Consider the following 22,988-nt stretch of genomic DNA (forward strand, 5'->3'; position numbering starts at 1 on the left):
AGGGGAGGGCATAACCAGGACATGTATTAACATTTCAAAATGTTTCCCTCCCACAGTGTAGTGACTATCAAGTCATCATCAAAGACAGCAGGTATACAGTGCACTGGAGATTGTAACACCCAATTTTGAACTGAGTGCAAGAGAAGTGAAAAATTGAATCAAGAAAGCTCCCAAGCATGTGCTTGCCATTCCTATCCTCCCCTTACACACAAGCATCAAAACCAACTGAACTGATTCCATTTTTCCCAGAAGACTTTCACAACTGGGCCAGCTCCAAGGGAGAGACTTCAGTCTAAAAAGGAATCTTTTCCCCCAAACTTCTGTAAATAAATGAATACGGTAGTTTTGCTCTGTCACTGAAATCCTGCATGGTATTGCTATTGGTAAGCAAAGAAACGGAGGAAAGGCAGGCATCTCCATCTCAGCTCCCCCACGTTCCTTGTCTGAGCATCTCACACCTGTACACCAATCTCAATGTCCTCTATCATCCCCATTATGCTTCTAGGCTCATGGGGACCAGTGGGGATTCCTTTCAGAACACTTTACTGCTGCTGCTGATTGATCTGATCAACTTCATAATACAGTAGACCCTCAGAGTTACGAACACTTCAGGAATGGAAGTTGTTCGTAACTCTAATCAAAACATTATGGTAGTGCTTTCAAAAGTTGACAACTGAACATTGACTTAATATAGCTTTGACACTTTACTAAACAGAAGAAAATGCTGCTTTTAACCATCTTAATTGAAATGAAACAAGTACAGAACATTCTCAAATCATTTTTTTAAAACTTTCCCTTCTTATTTTTTAGTACCTTACGTTTAACACAATACTGTGCCACATTTGCTTTTATTTTGGTCTCTGCTGCTGCCTGATTGCATACTTCCGATTCCAAATGAGGTGTGTGGTTGATTGGTCAGTTCATAACGGAGGTTCTACTGTATGGTCTTCCCCCTGCCTTCTGATGGGACAGGTTATCTTAACAGACCTCGGCACTCAACTAGGTTGTCCCACACGGCAGCACAGACCATTACCCACATTGTTACTGGACAGCCACAGACAAGCTTTTATCATCTCACTTCTCAGCAACGCAAAGCAGCAACAGCAGCTTGACTTAAACTGCCAACGGAGATCTATAGCTCTCAATAGAGCATTAAGAGCAGCCAAGGACACAGAGCAGATGACTTACCAGCCCTTCTCCTCTTCAGCGTGACATAGGGCAACAGGTCATGGCGCGTGATAATCCTCAGCAGCTGCAGCACCTGGCGGAAGTTGGTCTCATCACAGCGGCCCTGCCTTTCTAGTGCCAGCAGGAAGTCCCGGCCGCTGCGGATCATCCCCCTCTCGTAGTCATCAATCACATCCACAAAGAGAAAGGACAACACACGTACGTCCCGGTGGGTCAGGTGAGTGCCCACAATGTCAAACATGCGGTGCAAACTATAGAGTCCATGCTCCCTGTCCCCAGTCTCCTCCGGCCAGGCTTGCGCTCGACTCCGTTTCAAGGTGTCCATCCTGCACGATGGCCGATCCCGTCACGTGCCACCCAATTCCAGAGGATTGGGGGGCTGTTCCCAGCACTGCAACCCTGGAAGATAAAGAGGGCCAACAGGCTGTAATCAACAATTTTGCTGGTTTGTTCCCTAATTACTCTTAGCAAGATACTTAAATGAAAATCGTTGTCTGAATTCCCGCATCAGGAGCAGTCTGTACTCAGATCCTCCTTATCTAGAGTCATAATATTCATAGTAATTCATTCTCTCTCTATATATACACATACACACACACACACACATATACACACACACACACTAATTAATTCTCTCTCTCTCCCTCTCTCAAGTGAAAAGCTCTAGAGAGAGAGCGCTTTTCACCTAAGAGTCCCTATGGCGGTCAGTCAGGATTATATTTCCCCCGCATCTGGAAAGTGGGGTTACATAGGCTCAGAGTTTGTTCAAAGGTCAAACAACAAGTCTGTGTCAGAGCTGGAAATAGAAACCAGGAGTCCTGATCACCAGCCCTGTATCTGATCTCCTCTGCCAACTCCTCCTACTATAAAGATGCTGGAAATCACTCCTTCTTGCTGTTCACTAGAGACCAGTCTACTGGCCTTCAAGACATAATGCAAAACACAATGTTTAACCGGCTTTGTACTGGGTATTTACAAAGGGGGGGGAGAGAAGAGAAGCTTTCCATGAGGTATCTAGCCAGGTACGGACAGTGCTCCCATGGTATCTGAATGACCAGCATGAACATATTTATGGACCAATATAAAGTGCTATATATTATTTTTCATCTAAGGATCTCAAAGTACTTTAAACATTAATTCGGCTTCACAGTTTCCCTTCTGAGGAAGGTGCGGTCTCTCTTTTACAGAGGAATACTCTGGCATACAGAGGGATTAAGCGATTTGCCCAAGGTCATCCAATGGCTAAATGGCAAATCTAGGAAGAGAACCCAGGAGCCCTTACACCTAGTTCCCCACTCTAAATACTAGCACAACCGAAGCATTTCATTTATGGAGCTTAAGGTGGTTTAACTTTTCCTCCTCCCACTCACACCACGTTGTTCAATTCTCATCCTGCTTGGTAATTTATCATCCTGCCACCTGCACAACATGTGTAAGACTTAATTTAGAGAGAGAGAGAGAGAGAGAGAGAGAGAGAGAGAGAGAGAGAGAGAGTGTGTGTCTTGGTGCAAAATGTATGGCACAGACTCTATCCAACCCTTCAAGGGGTGGAATATAATTAATTGTATGCAGGTCTTTCATCTGTCATCAGGCCGCCCCACCTGGAGTGCCCTCCTGTGACAGGCTGTGGCATGACAGGCACACCTGTCTCGGCTTCCCTCGTTCAGAGGCCCCAGAGACAATGCAAAGACTCTCTTAGTTCCCATAGCCCTTGTACATTTCATTTATTACAACACACACACACCTGGGCACATAAGTCACAACACCACAGTCTAGACAAAGCATCAAATACAGCTTCAGCAGCCTTCAGCACACCCCAGCTCCCTAGCATCTCTCACCACGCCCTGGCTCTGTCAGTTCTCTCCTGTCCTTGTACCAGGATAGCCACCGTAATCCTTCCAATTGGAGAACACCCCTGTTCTTCCCAGTGGGAACCCCTACAACCTTGTTACTGGGGAGCCTTCTTGCCAGGGAAGCATCCCTCACTCCTCTGGGTCCAGCTCTCTGGCCCCGTAAGCCCCTCCACTACTACCCTGCTTTCAGCCCTCCCCCCACCCCTCCAATTTAGAGCCAGCAAGCAACTCTCTATGATGCTCCTTCAGTTGTGGCTCTCTCTGGCTTGGGGATGCCAGCCAGCAAACCCCTCTTTCTGCTCTCCCTGCTTTCAGCCTTTCCCCAGGAAATACCTCCTGCTTCCCTTCAGGACTCCTCCAGTCCCCTGGCAGCTCTCACCTACCCTCCTGACTGAACCAGTCTGCTCTGACTCACGGGGACTCCCCTTCCTAATCCTGAACAGCCGCAGGTACTGCCCAGCCCTCTTAATTAGCCAAATGGAGCACCTGTCCTGGCACAGGGGAGCTGAACCTACTTCATTTACAGGGACCAGACTTCCTGTGACACCATCTTTAATGATTATGGTCCCAAATGCCTTCTGGCAAGCATATCTACAAGTTACAATGCCCGAAGTGGTTAGTGCAGAATACAGAAAGGAATTCAAGCAAGTAATCAAGTGAACAGTTAGCTTTTTCCATCCCAGCAATGGCCCCTGCACCTAACAGTAGTGCATAAAGGCCATCAAATATATAAAAACCATTGAGAGCAGCCATTGGTATCACAATGAAACAGCAAGCCCAATACAGCAAGTATTAGGCAAGAACCAGTTCGGGTACTAAGCAGGCCCAAACCTGTTTCACTTTTAAAATGAGATGGGAACAGGCCAAGTCAGACTGGCTTTCATGACCCCTCCTTGCTTCAGTGAATCTCTAGACTAGCCTACATTACCCATATACCATTCAGTTACGCACACTCACCTGCTATAAAACTGCCCCAAAAGGCTGGGAACTATTGGCCTAGCAGTCAAAAACCTGGCATGCCAGATACCTAAATCTGATGCCCAGACATTACTCCCATGGTGACAGGGGCTGTCAGTGTAGAACAGCTGATTTGGTAAGTGTCTGCATTTTAGTGTTCTCGTACCAATAGCGGATTAAAAGTGGCATTGACTTGTTCAGCAAGGGAGTTGTATCAAGCCCTCAATCTGGGAGCAGGTGGGGAGAGAAGAGGGAATTCTCAGAGCTTTGAACCCTAGCCACCTACACATGCTCTGAAAGTGATGAAAGAAGAGGATACCTGGACACTAACATAGCTCAGGAAAGTTGCCCATGGTAGGTCGTTCAGCGTTAAGAGATCTTGTAAAGACAGGCCCTATCAATATTTAAGTACATTAATGGGACTGAATTTAATCATATTTTAAATAGGTTCCCTTGTTGATATTAAAACTCCATCTTAGATTATTAAAACTGAGAATCTTTTAAAAACCCAGTTTCCTGGTCCTTCTTTCTGCCGTTTTTTTTTTTTTTTTTTCCATTTCTCTCATCTTAACCCAGTTATGGTTTTGTTTAGAATCAGCTGCACTTCCAGGTTCTCACAACAAGGGAAGGTTTGTTTTAGGGGGAAAAAAGAAAAAATGCAACAGTTGGTTTTTGTTTGTTTGTTTGTTTGTTTTTAAACAAATGTACCTTTTAGGACAATTTAGAGTTGAAAAGTTCTCACAGGCCAAGACAGCCACAGCTGTGAATTTCTGAACTTACTATTCCCTTTATATAGCTGTTACACCGAACACGAAGTTTGCATATCATCAGCATGGATATTTATAGGCAAGGTAGACTGCTCGGGGTAGGCAGAGAACGCTTTGCATGCCCGATTTTGGGTCACACACAGTGCAATCTCTGCCCCCTGCTGCACCGGGGCTCTGAGGAGAGGCATCTATAAGATTTAGTTTTGCCTACCTCCTTTCAGAGATCGTCGTCCTCAATAGTTGCTAAGCTACATTGGGGGGGGGGGAACCTGCATGTGTCTGAACTGTTTTAACAGACTGCACTAGATTGGAAGCAGGCACTTCACAGCACAAAGCACACTGTGGGAACACAAATAATGCTGTAAGAAACTGACAGGGGAACATTTTAAAGATGTTAAAAAGGCTTTTATCAAAGGCTTCTGGGTTTCGGAGTTTATTAAATTAATTTGGGGGGGGGGGTTTGTTGGGTTTTTTTTTAAACACTAATTTTTGAGTTCCCTGTAGCTATCGAAAAATCAGTGGGTTTCGGGGATCTCTCTTTGTATATACGCGTAGTCCTGTTTCAAACAGCACTATGTTACGAGAGTGCAACAGTAGGGCCTATACAGACCAATTCACGTGGAACACATTAGTGCACTTTAGAAATCACATCCCCGTAGTCCGCATTACTGCTCTGTGTAGACAAGATATAAGCCTTAGATATAAGCCAAGGAGCAGAACATCACATATATAAACAAACTGCACTAGGAAAGAGATGAAGTCAACATGAATTGAGTAACCATTTCTGGTGTTTAGTGGATAAATACTGCACTTGCGTGTATGTGGCGGGGAGGGGTATTTTACTGGTTAAAATCTAAAATCAGAAGCCCTACTTAGATCTTTTGAAACACAGCTTCTCCTGAAGGAGCTGTGCTTTTACAAGGTACACACTGGACTTAGATGTAGTAACTGTTAAAAGTAAAGATCAAACAATGGAGAAAAAGTTGTTTCAAAGTCCCAACCAAGAAAGTATATATAGCAGGGGTAGGCAACCTATGGCATGCGTGCTGAAGGTGGCACGCGAGCTGATTTTCAGTCGCACTCACACGGCCCGGGTCCTGGCCACCAGACGGGGGGGGGGGGGGGGGGGGGGGGGGGGGGGGAAGGGCTCTGCATTTTAATTTAATTTTAAATGAAGCTTCTTAAACATTTTAAAAACCTTATTTACTTTACATACAACAATTGTTTAGTTATATATTATAGACTTATAGAAAGAGACCTTCTAAAAACGTTCAAATGTATTACTGATACGTGAAGCCTTAAATTAGAGTGACTAAATGAAGATTCGGCACACCACTTCTGAAAGGTTGCCCACCCCTGATATACACGTTGCCAATTAAAATCTTAGAAAAAAGACCTCCTCCCCACCCCCTCTCCGCCTTCTTCCACCTCGATGACTTTTCAAGGTCCCTTCCAGTTCTAGGAGATAGGATATCTCCATGAATTAATTAATTAAATTTATTTATTTATCCTGCTCCTGTCTCTCAGGGCCCACCTCCAGCAAGAAAATGACCATGCTGAAGCACAATTGCATAACAGTTGGGGACTGATAGCTTTATATGCTTTAACTGTCAAAAATTTGTACCACAGAGGAGCCCCTCTGACTTTTCATGCTGTCTGGGAATTAATCTCTTCCAGGGCCGCTATGGAATCCTCACGCTCCAATTAAAAGTGCATGTGTGCGTACACACACACACACACACACACACTTCAAATAAAGTTAGTGTAAGTTAACTCATTTCTGCACTTCAACTGTAGGGTCTTCCATTTCTCCCATCAAGGTCAGTGACACCCCTACCATCAGAAATGTCTACACAGATGTCCTCACTGCACAATTAACTCCAGTGATCAGCACCCAGGCCTAGTCAGTGTGTGAGCAACCAAAGCCCTGCTCAAGTCACTGCACCCTCACTGGTGCTGAACTCACTCACGTGTCAGGTTTCAGAGTGGTAGCCATCTTAGTCTGTATCAGCAAAAACAATAAGGCGTCCTTGTGGCACCTTAGAGACTAACAAATGTATTGGGCATAAGCTTTCGTGGGCTAGAACCCACTTCATCGGATGCATGAAGTGAAAAATACAGGAGCAGGTATAAATACATGAAAGGATGGGGGTTGCTTTACCAAGTGAGGTCAGTCTAACGAGATAAATCAATTAACAGCAGGATACCAAGGGAGGAAAAATAACTTTTGAAGTGGTAAGAGAGTGGCCCATTACAGACAGTTGACAAGATGGTGTGAGTAACATTAGGGGGAAATTAGTATTGGGGAAATTAAGTTTAGGTTTTGTAATGACCCAACCACTCCCAGTCTTTATTCAGGCCTAATCTGATGGTATCCAGTTTGCAAATTAATTCCAGTTCTGCAGCTTCACGTTGGAGTCTGTTTTTGAAGGGTTTTTTTGTTGAAGAATTGCCACTTTTAGGTCTGTTATTGAGTGACCAGAGAGGTTGATGTGTTCTCCTACTGGTTTTTGAATGTTATGATTCCTGATGTCAGATTTGTGTCCATTTATTCTTTTAAGTAGAGACTGTCCGGTTTGGCCAGTGTACATGGCAGAGGGGCATTGCTGGCACATGATGGCATATCACATTGGTAGATGTGCAGGTGAATGAGCCCCGGATGGTGTGGCTGATGTGATTAGGTCCCATGATGGTGTCCCTTGAATAGATATGTGGACAGAGTTGGCACCGGGCTTTGTAGCAGAGTTTGGTTCCTGGGTTGGTGTTTTCATTGTGTGGTGTGTAGTTGCTGGTGAGTATTTGCTTCTGGTTGGGAGGCTGTCTGTAGGCGAGGACTGGCCTGTCTCCCAAGGTCTGTGAGAGTGAGGGATCATCCTTCAGGATTGGTTGTAGATCCTTGATGATGCACTGGAGAGGTTTTAGTTGGGGGCTGTAGGTGAGGGCTAGTGGCGTTCTGTTACTTTCTTTGTTGGGCCTGTCTTGTAGTAGGTGACTTCTCGGTACCCTTCTGGCTCTGTCAATCTGTTTCTTCACTTCACCAGGTGGGTACTGCAGTTTTAAGAACGCTTGATAAGAGATTCTGTAGGTGTTTCGTCTCTGTCTGAGGGATCGGAGCAAATGCGGTTGTATCTTAGAGCTTGGCTGTAGACAAGTGTGTGTCACTAGGACTTTGAGGGGCATATCCTAGGGTTCTTTGTGCAGCAATAAGCAGAACCACTATATTCTTTCCCAGTGAACTTGTCTGTCCTCCTGGGCATGCAGAGGGAAATTGCGGAAAAGCATTGGAGGTCTGTCACCGCTCGAGTGATTTAGCTTGCGTCCTCACTGCAAAGCGGGCAGGTTATCAGCCCAATTGAAAGCAGCACACAATTCTAACCTACACTTCCAGCCAGCCCAAGCTGTGAAAGCACCAAGCACACATGAGAAGGCTGTGGGGGCGGGCAGAAGGGGGGTTAGGGAAAACACCCAAGTAAGAGCCTGAATTAGCTCTGCAGGGAAGACATATCCTAAGTCAAGAGATGTGTCTGAGGTTGTGACTGAATGTAAAAGCAAGCAGTAAAAAAGTCATGGGAAAGAGTCCTCTCTCAAATGAGGGGTGGGCTGAAGAGAGCCAGCATTTTAAAAGGGAACCAGAAATGGTGAAACTTCAAGAGATGTTCAATTTGCCAGCTTGGGGCAATCCAGCAGCTTCATTTAATCACACCGCTTTTGTTTCCTTCTAAGAATACAGGCCCTTAACAGTCTGGGTCCAAGATTTCCTCCTGTCAAACCAAGGGCCTGAGTAGTCCTTTCACAAGAGTCAGGATGTTAATTATGGAGCCTCCCTAACTTGGACTGAAACCACAAGGCCAGACACAGCAACATTTTCTTGCCTGGGAGAGCAGGCCTAGAGACATCCAACTAATGTATAAAATGGGAAAGAGCAGTGGAGGCAGAGAAAACTGCAGAACCCTGGATCCACTCCTCCATCCACTGCAGCCTGTTCCCCTGACTGCAGGTGGGTGGCCCCCACTGCAGCTGGCCACTGAAGCAGCTCACACACAGGGGTGCAGGACCTGATCATGCTTCCCTTCCATCCCCCAATCTCTAGTCCTGTGGCACTTGGCTAAGAAAACAAGGTCCAAACCCAAAGAGTCACTGCACGATCACCCTGAGTAGCCTTTTAGAGAATGGAGGCAATGGGGACAACTAGCAAAAAAAAGAAGGGAAAGAAAATGGACAGAACAAGAAGTTAATCATGGCATGGTACAAAAAGGGGATATAGAAAGAGGGCACCCATCTACCAACTCACAGAATGGGAGGGCTTCAACAAAATAAGGCTGGGCACTGCTGAGGTGCGTTATTTTGAGAGGTAACATGGCCTGATGGAATAAGCATGGATGGAGAGACAGGAATCTTTTAAGTTCTATTTCTGGCTCCATCAATGACTCACGTCTGGCCTTGGGCAAGTGACTGAAGATGACAATATTGACCTACTTCACAGTCTGTTGTGAGGCTTAATGAATGTTTGTGCAGCGCTTTGAAGATATAAGAGCTGTAAGTGCTAAGCCTCATTCACTTCCTGCTCTGAAGTGCTGTGTGCTGTTGATGCAGGATGCTGAAGTGCGCTCACGTTCCACCCCAGAAATGAGTGCATTTCAGCAGCAGGCAAAGCAATCTCTATATACTTCTTCCATAACTCACAGGACACCATGAAGTTTAACTAGCTACGGCAAAGTGCTTTGAGATCCTTTGGTAGAAGGTGCTAGAACAGTGTGAAATATTAATACTGCAATGGATGGTGATTTTTTTAAATTCCTGTAACAAAAATGGCCAAAAACATTTTTCAAAATAAGCAATCAATGTTATATTTAGACGCCAACAATATATTCCAGCCTTTAGGCCTGGACTACACAGGTTTTATACTTGTGTAACCATTTTGGGTCAGGGGTCTGATTATTTTTTAACCAAACTAGTTATAGCACTACACCCCCTAGTGTGGACACACTTATATCAATATAAAGGTATTTACACCAGTATTGCTTATTCCCCTTTCCACACAGGGATTTCTACATGGGTATAAGCACCTTTATACCAATACAGCCACATCCATCGAGGAAGGTTGTACTGCTTTAACTACAGCAGTTTAAGAACTACTTAACGTACATACCCTTTCCACATGCTGGATGTAGTATAAAGTTTTCTGTCTGCTGCATTCGGGCAAGCCAGCTCTTTGCTTGTTTTGTGACAACTTCTCTTCGTGACCAGGTAGCTTAACTATAGTAGTTCCCTCTCTCCTGCCTGCAGAAGGCAGAAGTGCCCAGCTGGCAGGAGCTGGGATCATATCGTCCCCATCCCATATTCTTTACTTTGGCTGTCTATGAAATGATAGCAAGCCGCAGGGATCCACACCCACTCGCTTCATGACCTTGGGCATGTCACTTAGGATCTGATCCCAACCCAACTGAAGCTGATGGAGTTGCTCCACTGACTTCAGTGGGTGTAGGCTCATAATCTGTGACTCAGTTTCCTCCAGCTACAAAAAGGGGAGAATGATACTTGCCTTCCTCAGTCTGCGTCTTAGTGTTTGTGAGATGCTTTGAGAGGACACCAAATTAGTGCCAAGTATCATTCAGCTGAATTCATTAGCTAGACTGCGCCTGGAAGCTTATACAGTAACACTTTCCTCCTCCTTCCCACACTTCACCAGTAGCAGCAATAACACAAAAAAAGACTAGAGTGGCAACACTAATCATTTTAGATATGGGAACAGCCCATGCAACCAAAGTTCTATCCTGAAGCACCTGTTGTACATAATTTGCACTCCTCAGCCCTCCACACACAGTTAAAGGGGCACTATCAAGAAAAACTTACCTTCCATGTTTTAGAAACATATTTAAAAAAAACAACAACTCAAAGTCTAGTTTGCTTTTCCCAATTTATGCTGTTTGTTTATTATGGGCACTTCAGTTTCACTTTGTTTCTACTCAAGTTTCACTTCCTGGTTCCCAGGCTCTAGGCCTGATGCTGAATCCGGGAATCCAACACTGCGGGGCAAGGTTTGAATGCCAAATATACATATGCATACACACAATTCGTTTAAATAAGTATTTTTATTTTCATGAGTCATTTCTAGGGACATTAGGATTTATAAAACCTACACTTGAGGTAGAAACTAAATTAACACAACCCCTTACTCTAGAATTCTAAGGCATGTGTGTACATTATGTATATAGTACCAAACACCTGGAAAATGAAGTGCAAAGTTTAAAAAAAATAATAAGCATCAGGCAATTCTATGCTGTACACTCTGGACAGAAACGAGAATTCAGCACAAAAACTCCAGTCTCTTCAAGTAGGCAGCTTCTCATTGCTGCAATACCCCAGAATGACATTTAAGTCTGCTGTATTCTGGCTTCTTTAATCAGGGGCTTCCATTGTGTACAAGATAGAAGACACTCCACTTCTCCTCCAACTCTGCTCTCCTCCAATTTCAAAGTCACCCAGCCAGGAGAACCCAACCTGTTTTGTTGTAAAGTAGCATTAAAAAAAAAAAAAAAAGGACTAGAATCCTTTGAACATTTAGAGCTGCTCTGGGATTGAAGGTGTGGGTGTATGGATGGGAAAGAGAATCTCTCACTGACAGGGGGAAAAAAAACAAACTAAAACCCTGTCTACAGGACAGTTCTTAACCTGAGTTTGCAACAAGCAAGTGGCATGATGGGGGAGGAGGGGAGAGTGGGTCCGGCTCCTCAGTTGGTGTAAACTGGAATAGTTTCCTGCCAATACAAACCAGGTGAAGATCTGCTCCATTGTGTGTGTCCACACCCCACATGATTAAAGGGACACCGTCAACTGGAGAGGCAGCCAGGCTCAAAAATTTAATTACAAAGTAGTTACGTGTCTTACACCTGTCCCAACTCTTCCAGTCAATTTTAGAACTTAAAAAAACATGTTTCTCTCTCTCCTGCTGATGCATGAAAGACCCACACAAACAGGGGAAGCGGACTATAAACACTGCTGTAAAAAACATGAAGCAAAACAGCGAGGCTCAGTGATCTTAGCTGTTTTATTACTTGTAACAAAAGTGGATAAAAATTGCATACAGAAGGGTGATTTTAAGTTGATGGTATCCCTTTAACATGCTGTTGGCATGCTTGGCTGTTTTCCTGTAAACAGGTTTTAGGGTAGCAGCCGTGTTAGTCTGTATCCGTAAAAAGAACAGGAGTACTTGTGGCACCTTAGAGACTAATTTATTAGAGCATAAGCTTTCGTGGACTACAGCCCACTTCTTCGGATGGACCATCCGAAGAAGTGGGCTGTAGTCCACGAAAGCTTATGCTCTAATAAATTTGTTAGTCTCTAAGGTGCCACAAGTACTCCTGTTCTTTTTCCTGTAAACAGTTCATAGCACTTATTTTGCAGTGTACACAAGACCACTGGCAGTGAGCATGTACGACTGGCTTGGCTGTTCCCCCTTCCTCCCAGCTCTTCATGCTGTAGGAACACATTGTCCACAGGCTGCTGACACTGCATGCACATATCCTCTGGACACTCTATCCCTCTGAGGCACTAGACAGCTGCCCGGGTTCTCCCAGAATGCACTGACACAAGCACACACAGGTGCGTGTACTTGCAAGCATTTATCTGAGCCACATGGCTGAAGAAAGCGGATGTACAGGTACAACTCAACTGCGTTCGTTGTAACCGAGTAAGACAAGCCTGTTATGGCATGGCTACAAAGATACCACTGCACCTGCACACTCAGTATACAGTACCTGATCACTCTAGCATTGCAGCCTGGCTAGCTATTACTGAGTTTAATAGCCAATACACAAACATTTATCTCCCCCCCCACACACACACACACACACACATCTATTGAAATGAAGGAGTTGGGGGGGGTTGTTATTTGTTTTGTTTCACACTACTCAGAAAGATATAAGTACAATAAGTTTAACTTGAACAGCAAAAAAAAAAAAAAAAAAAAAATCTACCTAAGTCCCATATGTTCTACAACAGATCAACTCAAATAGCATTGGGATACAAGATTATTACCAAACACACATTCCTGGGGTGTTCTCAAAATACTCACTTTTTTTAAATTAAGACAATGGCCAAAAGATTATTCCATGGAGTAACAGATCTACACTATCCTTTATGCATAAAAATTGCACTCATACAATATAGTAAAAGCTATACAAGTGCAAACCTGAGGTTGAGATTTTGCACAAAACTCAGAAAATGCAAGGTTAATGTTCCAAAGTCAACCTTAACTCTACCTCTTGCAGAGTAAATTGTATTTTTAAAATCTTGTTTTCATAATTCAAGGATTTACTAGGGCCACCATCAACTTTGAAATCTAATCAAAGTTTAAATAGTTTCAGCTTCTCCACCAGTCCTGAGTCACCCCTGCCTATTCTTGTAGTTTTACAATCACACTTAATGTGTTTAAAAAAAAAAATAGCTTTCTCCATCTATTGTAGAGTGAAAGACTCACAAAACCAGAGGAAGCCCATTATACAGGGGAAATACTTCAACTAACACTAGCCAAAGTACTGCTATATATACACACTCCACCCACCCCATCCCTATCCCTTTCCCTTTCAGTGATAGCAATCTTAGGTCTCAATCCTTCAGACTTATGCACATGTTTTACTGTACACATCGCAAACCGTTCCACTAATCTTCAGTGAAACTACTCCCAGTGCATGAGGTTAAGCAAGTGGTAAAGTCTTTGCAGAATTAGGGTTTACGGTCCTGATCCTGCAAAAACTTAAGCATGTGAATAGTCCTGTTGAAGTCGTATGTCCAAACAGATACTCACATACTTAAGGTTTGGCAAAACTGTTTTGCCCTTACACATTACTTGAAACAAGAGAACATGAAAAAAGCCAAACCCCTGTTTTTAAAAGACACTGTCAATTTAATCAAATTTTCAAAGAGATGCCCTTTCTCTTTTAAATTCAATTAACTATATGAGTACAAAATTCTAGAGGGACAGAAGCAATTATTTATTCTTACAATACTAAAAATGCCTCTTTCCTCGAGGATTCTTTTTTTCTTAAAGTTCCCAGACCATCACAACCACCATAAGCTCCCTAATTCTTTACTCAAAGGGACCAATACCATATTTTTTGTTTGTCTCTAAGTTTCATAAGCTCCAGCACCAAGAATCCTCCTTCTCTTGATTCCATATTACAAATCAGCATGTCTTTCCAGTGCTCCGCTTGAAAGCTGATTTATGGTATGGGAATGACACCCCTTATTTGTCTGGGTTTGTGAGCTGTTGACCAGTGACCCAATTTGTGTGTCTCTGGCCCCTTCCCATCCAGCATCACTGAGAGCCAGTACAAATAAAGACACTGTACAGTTAACATTCCCAGTCTTTCTAAATCAGAACTTTTTTTTTGAGGGGGGGGTGGAGGAGGGGCTAACTTCAGGCCTTCTATACAGATCATAATTCAGGAAAAAATAGCATAGCTTGTTTTTTTTTTTTTTTAAATCACACTAGAGCCTTAAAGTGTCTATATACAACATATTTAGGCTTGACAAAAATCTGATTCTTTTTGTAATTTTGACAATTAATATTGTTCTTTATTTGTAAGGCTTGACAATTGTTTTTATTTGTAAGAATTTTTTCATTTTTAATCATTTTAATTTTTGCAGTGGCAGAAAATTAAGGGGGCGTTGGATTAGTGCAGCATGGACAGCGGGGCTGCAGAGAGCTCTCAGTGCTGACAGCAAGGCCAGAGACACCCAGGCACAGGAAAGTCTGTGGAGCACTGACCCCAGGCCAGGCTCATGAAGAGAAGGACAAGCTCCCAGCCACTGGAGAGACCACCCTACTGCTGAATATGCCCCAGACTCCCAGCCATGAGTGAGCGAGCTGCCAGAGCCAAGACAGGGGACTGCAGAGGGCTCTCTGCCTAGCCCCGGGCCAGGGACACCCAGGTGTTGTGGAGGCCATGCTTGCTAGCTGTTATTGATGGATTTTTTTTCGTCGATTTCTGTGTGTCAGGTGAAATTGACATTTACCAACAACTAATGATTTAAACTGAATCCTGCCAAGCTTAAACATATTTAACACATGGCTCCTAACTGTGCATGTGGTATAATGTTTCAACCCTGCACATGAGATAAACAACAACATAATTGTCAGGCCTGCAATCAGGTTCTTGGGTAGTTCTGCTGCTGCGTAGACTGGAATACTTAAATGCATGTATAACAAGGTTAGCAAGTCTTCTTAATTCCCAGGCTTCTGAGCACCGGATACCCCAATGTGAACTACATCATCTGAAAGACACCCACAATCCTCTACCTATGGCATCAGGGGAGGGAAGATGGGAGAACTGCCTGATTTTTGCCAGAATGCAAACAAATGTAACTGTGAAGCATGGTACGTATGAACAAGCAAATACAACTGACACAAAAATTCAATGAAGAACCAGACATGTATACAGATAACAAGATCAGGCACATGAGATAGGATTATTTTTAAATATCAGGGGTATAAACACTCTTGCTTCAGGGCATAAGCCAATCACTAATGGGAGTTTCAAAGAAACCTGTTTCAGAGTAGCAGCCGTGTTAGTCTGTATCCGCAAAAAGAACAGGAGTACTTGTGGCACCTTAGAGACTAACAAATTTATTAGAGCATAAGCTTTCGTGGACTACAGCCCACTTCATCGGATTCCACAACTGTCTACTATGGAGTTTCTTGCACCTTCCTCTGCAACTGGTATTCGTCACTGCCAGAGACAGGACCCTGGACCGCAGGAACCATTGATCTGATACACTATGGAGATTTCTGTATGTTGGCAGAAATGCCACTGAGTGGTTGCATTGGACTGGATCGAGCCCAATCCACACAAGAAAAACATGTAACAGTTTTTAGTATGTGTGTTACACAGCTAACCGCTGAAACTGTATTACTGGGGTTCTAAGCTGTATTGCAGATAGGACATGGGCATTTGACATCAGCTACCCCTGCTCAGTGACTAGTTATTAAAAAGCCGGTTGCACTTGTGCTATACACCTGCCAAATACCGTTACAAGTTTTCTAATATAGCTGGGAATGTTTACCAGGTCATGAGTGTGTCAGTAACCTGTTATAATCAACATGGCTCAATCTATAGCGTAGACGGGGGTTAGAGAAGGGCTCTTCGAGAAGGAACTAGTATAGCCAAAGTTTTTAAACATGGTTTACACTGTTAGACAAACTGATTGTAACCCTGTTGGGGTGACCCAGGTTTTAAATTAGTCCTTTCGACCGTTTCTTCTTCAGTGCAGAGACGGCTTTCAATAGGACAAGCCCATTCCATGGCTGACTCCGATGCCAAATAGCTTAGAATATTGTCTACACTAGAACGACAGCCATGGTTTTGTATCCTGGTCATGGACACCCTTATCTAACTAAAATGGTTGTGGCTACACAACAGGCTTTTTTCCCCACAGCACAACCATATATCCATCCTGTTTGCACATCCATGCTACCATGCTGCCTACCAGTGTTTGTATCAGTGCATCCTGGGGAAACTAGGCAGTTATCTTTTCAGGTATTTATATCACTAATCAGCACAGTATCCGAGTGCTCTCCTATAATGCCTTAGCAATGGATGGAGTGCCAAGAGGACACACACATAGAGGAGTAAGACATACAGAAATGCACTCAGATATCCTCCCAGTTTTCTGAGTGGTAGGAAGTAAGACCAGCCAACTCAGATGCACAGGCACAGTGAGGGAATCCATTTACAAAACAAATTAAGTTTGTCAGAACCGTTAGAGAAAAACAGCCATGCAGTAGCCCAGGCTGCTGGCAAGGGCGTTAACAGCTACCAGAATTATTAACTGTAATATAACCATGTTCGGCATGGACACAAACTATGTTTACAGCCAAACAGACAACTAGTTACAAACTCAGTTAAAAGTTATAGCGTAGGCAGGGCCTGAGGAGCCAGAAACAGCAGAACTAACCAAGTACGCTAGTTTAAATGAGTGGGCTTCAAAGCTGGATCTAGCCAAATGTCATGCTCAAATCAGGTCTGGAACCCAACTCTAAGGCTAGATGAAAGTTCAACTAAGAATCCAGAGTTTCTTCTGAAAAATAAGTGTTCTGAACTTGGTCAGAATCATTATCTCCATTTTACAGATCGGGAACCTAAGGCACAGAAAAGTGAAGCAGCTTGCCCAGAGTCACACGGCAGGTCAGTGTCAGAGCCAGGAATTTGACCCATGTCTCCTGACTCCCAGCCCAGTGCTCTATCACCTGGACCACACTGGGAAAACTTCTCACGTTTAGCCAACCTTATCCAAAAACCGGTTTATATAAGCAAAGAGGTCAGAGATGTCTGTTCTCATCCACTCTCCCTTCCCATTCATCTCCAGGAGAGAATTCTCTGCTATATATTTGTCTAGAGCAGCGTTTCTCAAACTTTTGGAAGCCGAATCCCACCATCAAGAAAATGAAACTAATCATAGAACCCTGCCATGTGTTGTTAAAGGCCTACCCACCTTAAGGTATACGTCTTCATATGTGCACACAGCATCAGACAACCCCAGGGAGGCGTAACAGTGCACTTTGGGAAATGCTCATTTAGAGCACTATCCAGTCTAGTTTTAAATGTTTCAAGTCATGGAATTTCTAGCATTCTCCTGTATTCTATGATTCAAGAAGGCTGGCAAGAAGATAAACCAAGGGCAACCGGACTCAGACCTAGCAATTAGTATCATGTCTTGAATTTCCATTACTTGCATCTGAAGAAGTGAGGTTCTTACCCACTAAACCTTATGCTCCCAATACTTCTGTTAGTCTCTAAGGTGCCACAGGAACCTCTGTTGCTTTTTACAGATTCAGACTAACGCGGCTACCCCTCTGATACATGTCTTGAATTGAGAACCATACTCGCCCCCCTCCCTCAAATCACATGTTCAGTTTTAAATGAAGGTTTTAAGGCTTACACAGTGAGAGAAACTTTTACACATCAGCTAGGCAGTTGGAGGCTAAGTCAGTTCACACAACAGAAGCCAGCACAAGGCACAATATCTCCACTTATGGTATAAAAGAACCTCCCATGAAGATAAACTGAAGTGGATGAATCACTAGCATATTATAAAATGATATATAAATACAGACAAAACAGAGACCAACCTTAATTTGAAGCTCTTCTTGTCTTGTTTATATCCGCTCTACTGCACTGATTCGAACACGGGGCTGAACAAGAATTTTTAAAGAGTCTTCTATTCCTCCCTTTTACTTTACTTTTTAAATAAACAAAAAATCCAACAGAACAGCTTCAACTCTGTGAATGATTTTACAATATGGCTCTCGTGTCAGGGAAGCCTAACTTCTAAAGTTAGATAATCAGATGTGATATTAAAGAAGGTAGACGCCTAAAGAATTTTCCTAATAACTCCAATGCCAAAAATCTCTCCATCTACCTCACCCCACCGAGAAAAGGAAGGGGAGGAAGGGAAGATCCAAAAATCTATCCTGCACCCTCTAGGTCATTTCTTTTAAAAACATCATTTTTCTAAAGCTTTGACGCTACTCTGTTTCCTTATTATTAGTAGCTCCTTTGCCACTTTTGCAAATACAGAGTGGATCTCTTTTTAAAAAGGAGGTTTTGTCTACTTTCCTCTGCTCCCAATTTATTTTGTTTTAATTTTATTATAACTAACTAAATTTCTGGGAAATTTAAGTTAGAGACTCTACCACAATAACCAAGAAAAAGTCATTAGAATCTGCAAAATACTTGAAAATTCAACCTGTACTTTCTTCTTTATTTTTAATTGTGATGGTTACTTTTAGTGCTTGTCTTCCCCCCCACACACACACACTCTTCTCGTAATACTACTTTACCTCAAAGAACAGAGCCCTCTCCAAAAGCAGGAGATTTAGAAATTGGGTGTTAAATTTTCAGAAAACTGGCTTGCCACACAGCTGTTCAACTTTAAGGCTCTTCCCCACGCTGCACAGCTGTATCTTCCTACATTCTTTTTAAATATTAAAAAATTAAAAATCTGACTCCCCCAGAAATTAAGAATAAGCTCCCAAAATATAACTAACCCGCTAAAATAGGGTTATCTGAAGATGCTTAATATCATCACACAGCTTGCTTTTTGCCTGTGATTGCTTCTTTCCTCCCTTTTTATTAATTAATATTTGCTATAACTACTTAGCAGTTCCCACATTTCAATATGCAGTTCTAGTCCTGTTTTCCTGTCCCTGACCCCCTTTCCTCTCCTTTCCTAGGCCAGGGAAATTTGGTTTACTATGAAGCTGAGAAAAGGCTTTTTAAAGTGTCTTGTTTTAATTTCCTGCAACTCTCTCCCCCAGAGACGACCCCCTCCTCTCCCACACGTCAATATACACATTTAATCCTGCCCCCCAAGTACAAAATAAATCAGGAAAACTGGGTTTATTAGAAGCTGGAAAATGTGTATGTTTTTAACTGTCTTATCTTCCCCCCCCCCCCCGAAAAAGCCACCCTGAGACTCCCCACCTGCCTGTCACGCTTCTCTCTCCACCTCTATTGCCCCCTTCCCACCCCCAACAAAAATAAAGATCCCAGGGAAAGAGGGCTGATGGGAAGCTAGAAATGAATGGCTCGCTCCTCCCCAGCAATGATCAACCCAGGGACCCTCCTAGCTGCCTGCTCTCTACCCTCTCTTCCCCATCCCCCCGTACCCCAGGAGGTGGGGCTCAGTGGGAGCTGGCACAGGGGACCTATGGCAAGTGCTCCCCCCCCGATCAGCTAGAGGCTGCCCCTCCCCCCAGAGAACAGGACACCCAGGGACCGGGGGGGTGGCAGGAGCTGGGGGGAGCTTGGACCTTTGCAGGGGCTGGTTCCCCCCGCTCCTCCTTTCCCCGCCCCCAGGGGCGGCTGCTGCTGCAGGGCTGGGGGGCTGCCCCGGGCTCCTAGGCCTCTCACTCTCTCCTCAGGATCAGGGCGGCCATATTGGATCCGTCAGCTTCTCTCCCCGTCCGAGGGAGGCGGCCGCTGCCGCTAGAGCAGGAGCAACATCCGGGTAACCGGCACCTCCTCCCGAGTGGGCGGGGGGCGGAGGAGGGGCTGCCTACATCCGGGGTCCCGCCGCCTTCCTTCACCGCCATAGGAAGGAACGGGGCATGGCCGCCATTTTTGTGGAGGGCAGGCTGGCGGCTCCATCCGGGTTATTCATGGGTGGCTTCAATACCATTGGGAAGAATGGGGAGGAGGCTGCCATGTTTGTAGAGGGTAGACGGGCAGGCACATCCGGGATCTGACTTCACAGCTACTGAAGAGAATGGGAGAGTGCTACCATCTTTGTTATGGGCAAATGGGCACGTGGGAAAGTAGGGTCCGCTGTTGAAGCAGCGCAATGAATCCGGCTGATGAGCGTTCCCTTGTATTTATTAGTATCTAAATAAAACATGCGTAGTGCTGAACACCAGTAAAAACCGGGCCAAGAAAAGCCATGCACAAAAATATGCTGTTTTAATGCATTGGTTTGCTTGATGCAGGTTTTCTCTCTTGCTATTGCCTGTATTACCATTAGGAATATTGTTATTAATTGCTGTTTATAAAGAGGGCTGATGGGTGATCTGGGAGTGAGGAGACCTGGAGTCTATTCCTGGCTCAGCCATTAATCTTGGGCATGTCATTTCCTCTGTACCTCAGTTTCCCCATCTGTAAAATGGGGATAATTATTATTATTTATTTCTATTCTGGGAGTGTCTGGTGGCCCCAAGCAGGGTTCAGGGTCCCAATGCACTACGCTCATAGTCACACTGATATAGACAAGATGATCCTTGCCTTAAAGAGCTCACAATCTAATTCTCTAATCCTGCAAAGACACGAGCTTAACTAAACTATATAATTTAACAAAGCTATATAAGCACTAGGCATTATTGTCATTAGGTACTGCGAGCAGTCCTCACGATCAACTAAACCTAAACCATCCCTTACAGGTTGGACAAATCCCTGTCAGGGAAGGTCCGAGGTTTACTATGTCCCGCCTCAGCACAGGGAGGTGGACTTGAGGACCCTTCTAGCCCTCTATTTCTATGATTCTATAATCTACAGTTAAGTCTTTGTAGGATCAGGCCCTAGGTAGATGATAAATAACATTTACATTAATTTTCTTTCGAAAGCACTTTGAGATCTACAGTTGAGAAGTGCTAGAGAAGAGCTAAGAATTATTATGTAGATCCATATGTATTTCTTTTTAAATGCATATTTAAATATTGTGGTCAAACATTAGTTGTTTATAACAGAGATCCAGCTCCATACCTGTGACTCCAGCTGGGTCTAAGTTTGTACTAGTCAGTTCTAGCAGGATCAGGGCCTTAAGGTCTGAATTGTCATGAATCTACTGTGAGAATGTGTCCTCACCTCAGAAATAAGGAAAACATAACCAGGGTTAATACGTACCAATTGGAAAGGAAGAAGAAGAAGAAGAAGCAGAAGCAGCAGCAGCAACCCGGTGCAGTGGCAAATCACCATTTTAGGGCTGCTGGCATTTGGCTCTGTCAAATTTAAAGGGCTAGCTCCTAGAAAAGCATGCTGGGAAAAAAAGTTCCTCTGGTTTATAGGGATGAGGCAGCTACAAAGAAAGGTGCTTAGAAGCTGCTTGTGTGTGTTGTGTATTGTATTGTATTGTATAAACGGCAGTGGTTGTCAGACAAAGGGACATGCCTCTTTGGAAACCACTGGTATTTAGGCAAATAACTTCCCTGCTCTGTGACTCTGTTTCACCTTCCGCTCTTTATCTGTCTTGTCTATTTAGCTAGTCAGCTCCTTGAGTCTGAGGCTGCCTCTCACCATATGATTGTACAGCACGTAACATAATGGGGCCCTGATTTGCTTGGACTCTTCAGATGCTCCTGTAATATATTAATAAACAGCTGGAGAAATTCTGCTTTCCACTAGCCCTATAACTCGGCAGGCAGAGAAAAATTAAAAGCCTCATTCTGGCATTCTAGAAGAAGTAGCTATTGTCCACGGCTTACTAGCTCCAAACTCCAAGTGTTGAGGCTACAGAATGACTTAAGACATATTTCTTCCAGTCCCCACTACCTACTGGAAGGGTGGTGGAAAGATCAGACCAGTTTGCTAAGAGGATTCTATGACAAAAAGACCCCATGTTATCCCTGATGTCAATCCAGCACTAACCCCAGCTCAGCTACTTATGTATGGGTGGAGTGACAACTCAAAACAAATATGCTAACTCTGACAGGTAAATTTTTGCCCTATGTGCCTCTCCTTTAAATGGCATGAGGTTGAGAAACACCAAATCAGGTCTTCTTGAACTGCTAAAATGCAGCCCAAAGCTGTTTACCAATATGACACACACCACCTTCCCATTCTATCTGAGCACCTCACAACCTTTAATGCAGGGGTAGTCAATAGCCGGACCGTGGGCCAAATCTGGACTGCCAGATGCTTTTGAACGGATGCCAAAATCTTTTCATTTACTTACTATCATTATCATTGGGTTTGTTTTTAATTATTATTTTCTCTGGAGACTGGACCTTGACTATACCTTTGACCAAGAAATTTGCACCTGGACAAAAAATAATTGACTACCACTGCTTTAATGTGTTTAGCCTCACAACACTCCTGTGGAACAGGGCCATGCTGTTCTCCCCATGTTACAGAGGGGAAACTGAGGCACAGAGAGGCTAAGTGACTTATACCAAGCAGCATTGAACCTGGGGCCTCTAGAGCTTAGTTCATGAGCCTCTACTGCATGAGCTATAAGCCAACTGGCTATTAGCTAGCGTTGTACAACAAACTAATTTTCTCTCTCTCTCTCTAAGTTGTCTCAGTGCCACTAGATGGGACAGAACATCACACCCAGAAGCTGTGTGGGTTATACAAGGTCACACAGGGAGTCTGACATTGCAGGGAATTGTCTTGCCCAAGTCCTAGGCTAGTGTTCTAAGCACTAGACCATCCTTCCCAGGACCGGCTCTAGGCACCAGCAAACCAAGCACGTCTTGCAGCGGCACAATTCCAGGGGAGGGGTTTTTTTTGTTTTTGTTTTGCTTTGGCACTTGCGCTCTCAGAGGGTTTTTTTTTGTTTTTGTTTTGCTTGGGGCAGCAAGACCCTGATCCTTCCTCTCCCTTAAACTCCCTCAGGAGACCCAGTCCTTATAAATCTGAATGAGAAACAATACTGAACACGAGTAACAACTCCCTGCTCTGCCACACACTGCCCTGGGCCAATCCCTTGCCTCTTTGGGCCTTGGTTCCTCCTC

General features: G+C 44.0%; 1 protein-coding gene across 7 annotated transcripts in view; it reads right to left on the minus strand.

The window, feature by feature from the left end:
* DEDD (death effector domain containing) overlaps positions 1–21,233 on the minus strand; it is a 42,685-nt gene extending 21,452 nt beyond the window's left edge. Inside the window, exons 1-3 of one of the 7 annotated variants that reach the window (XM_065573838.1) lie at positions 19,678–19,792; positions 17,895–17,957; positions 1,189–1,587 (exon numbers count right to left, since the gene is read on the minus strand). In XM_065573838.1, the coding sequence (XP_065429910.1) occupies positions 1,189–1,513 (325 nt within the window). In that variant the 5' untranslated portion in view covers positions 1,514–1,587; positions 17,895–17,957; positions 19,678–19,792. Of the gene's footprint in view, positions 1–1,188; positions 1,588–17,894; positions 19,793–21,159 lie in introns of those variants that run through there. The other 6 variants (XM_065573837.1, XM_065573842.1, XM_065573841.1 and 3 more) reach the window with 6 other exon arrangements.
* Between the last annotated feature and the right edge of the window lie 1,755 nt (positions 21,234–22,988).

The sequence above is a fragment of the Chrysemys picta genome, chromosome 20, assembly GCF_011386835.1.
Source record: "Chrysemys picta bellii isolate R12L10 chromosome 20, ASM1138683v2, whole genome shotgun sequence".
Classification (NCBI taxonomy): domain Eukaryota; kingdom Metazoa; phylum Chordata; order Testudines; family Emydidae; genus Chrysemys; species Chrysemys picta.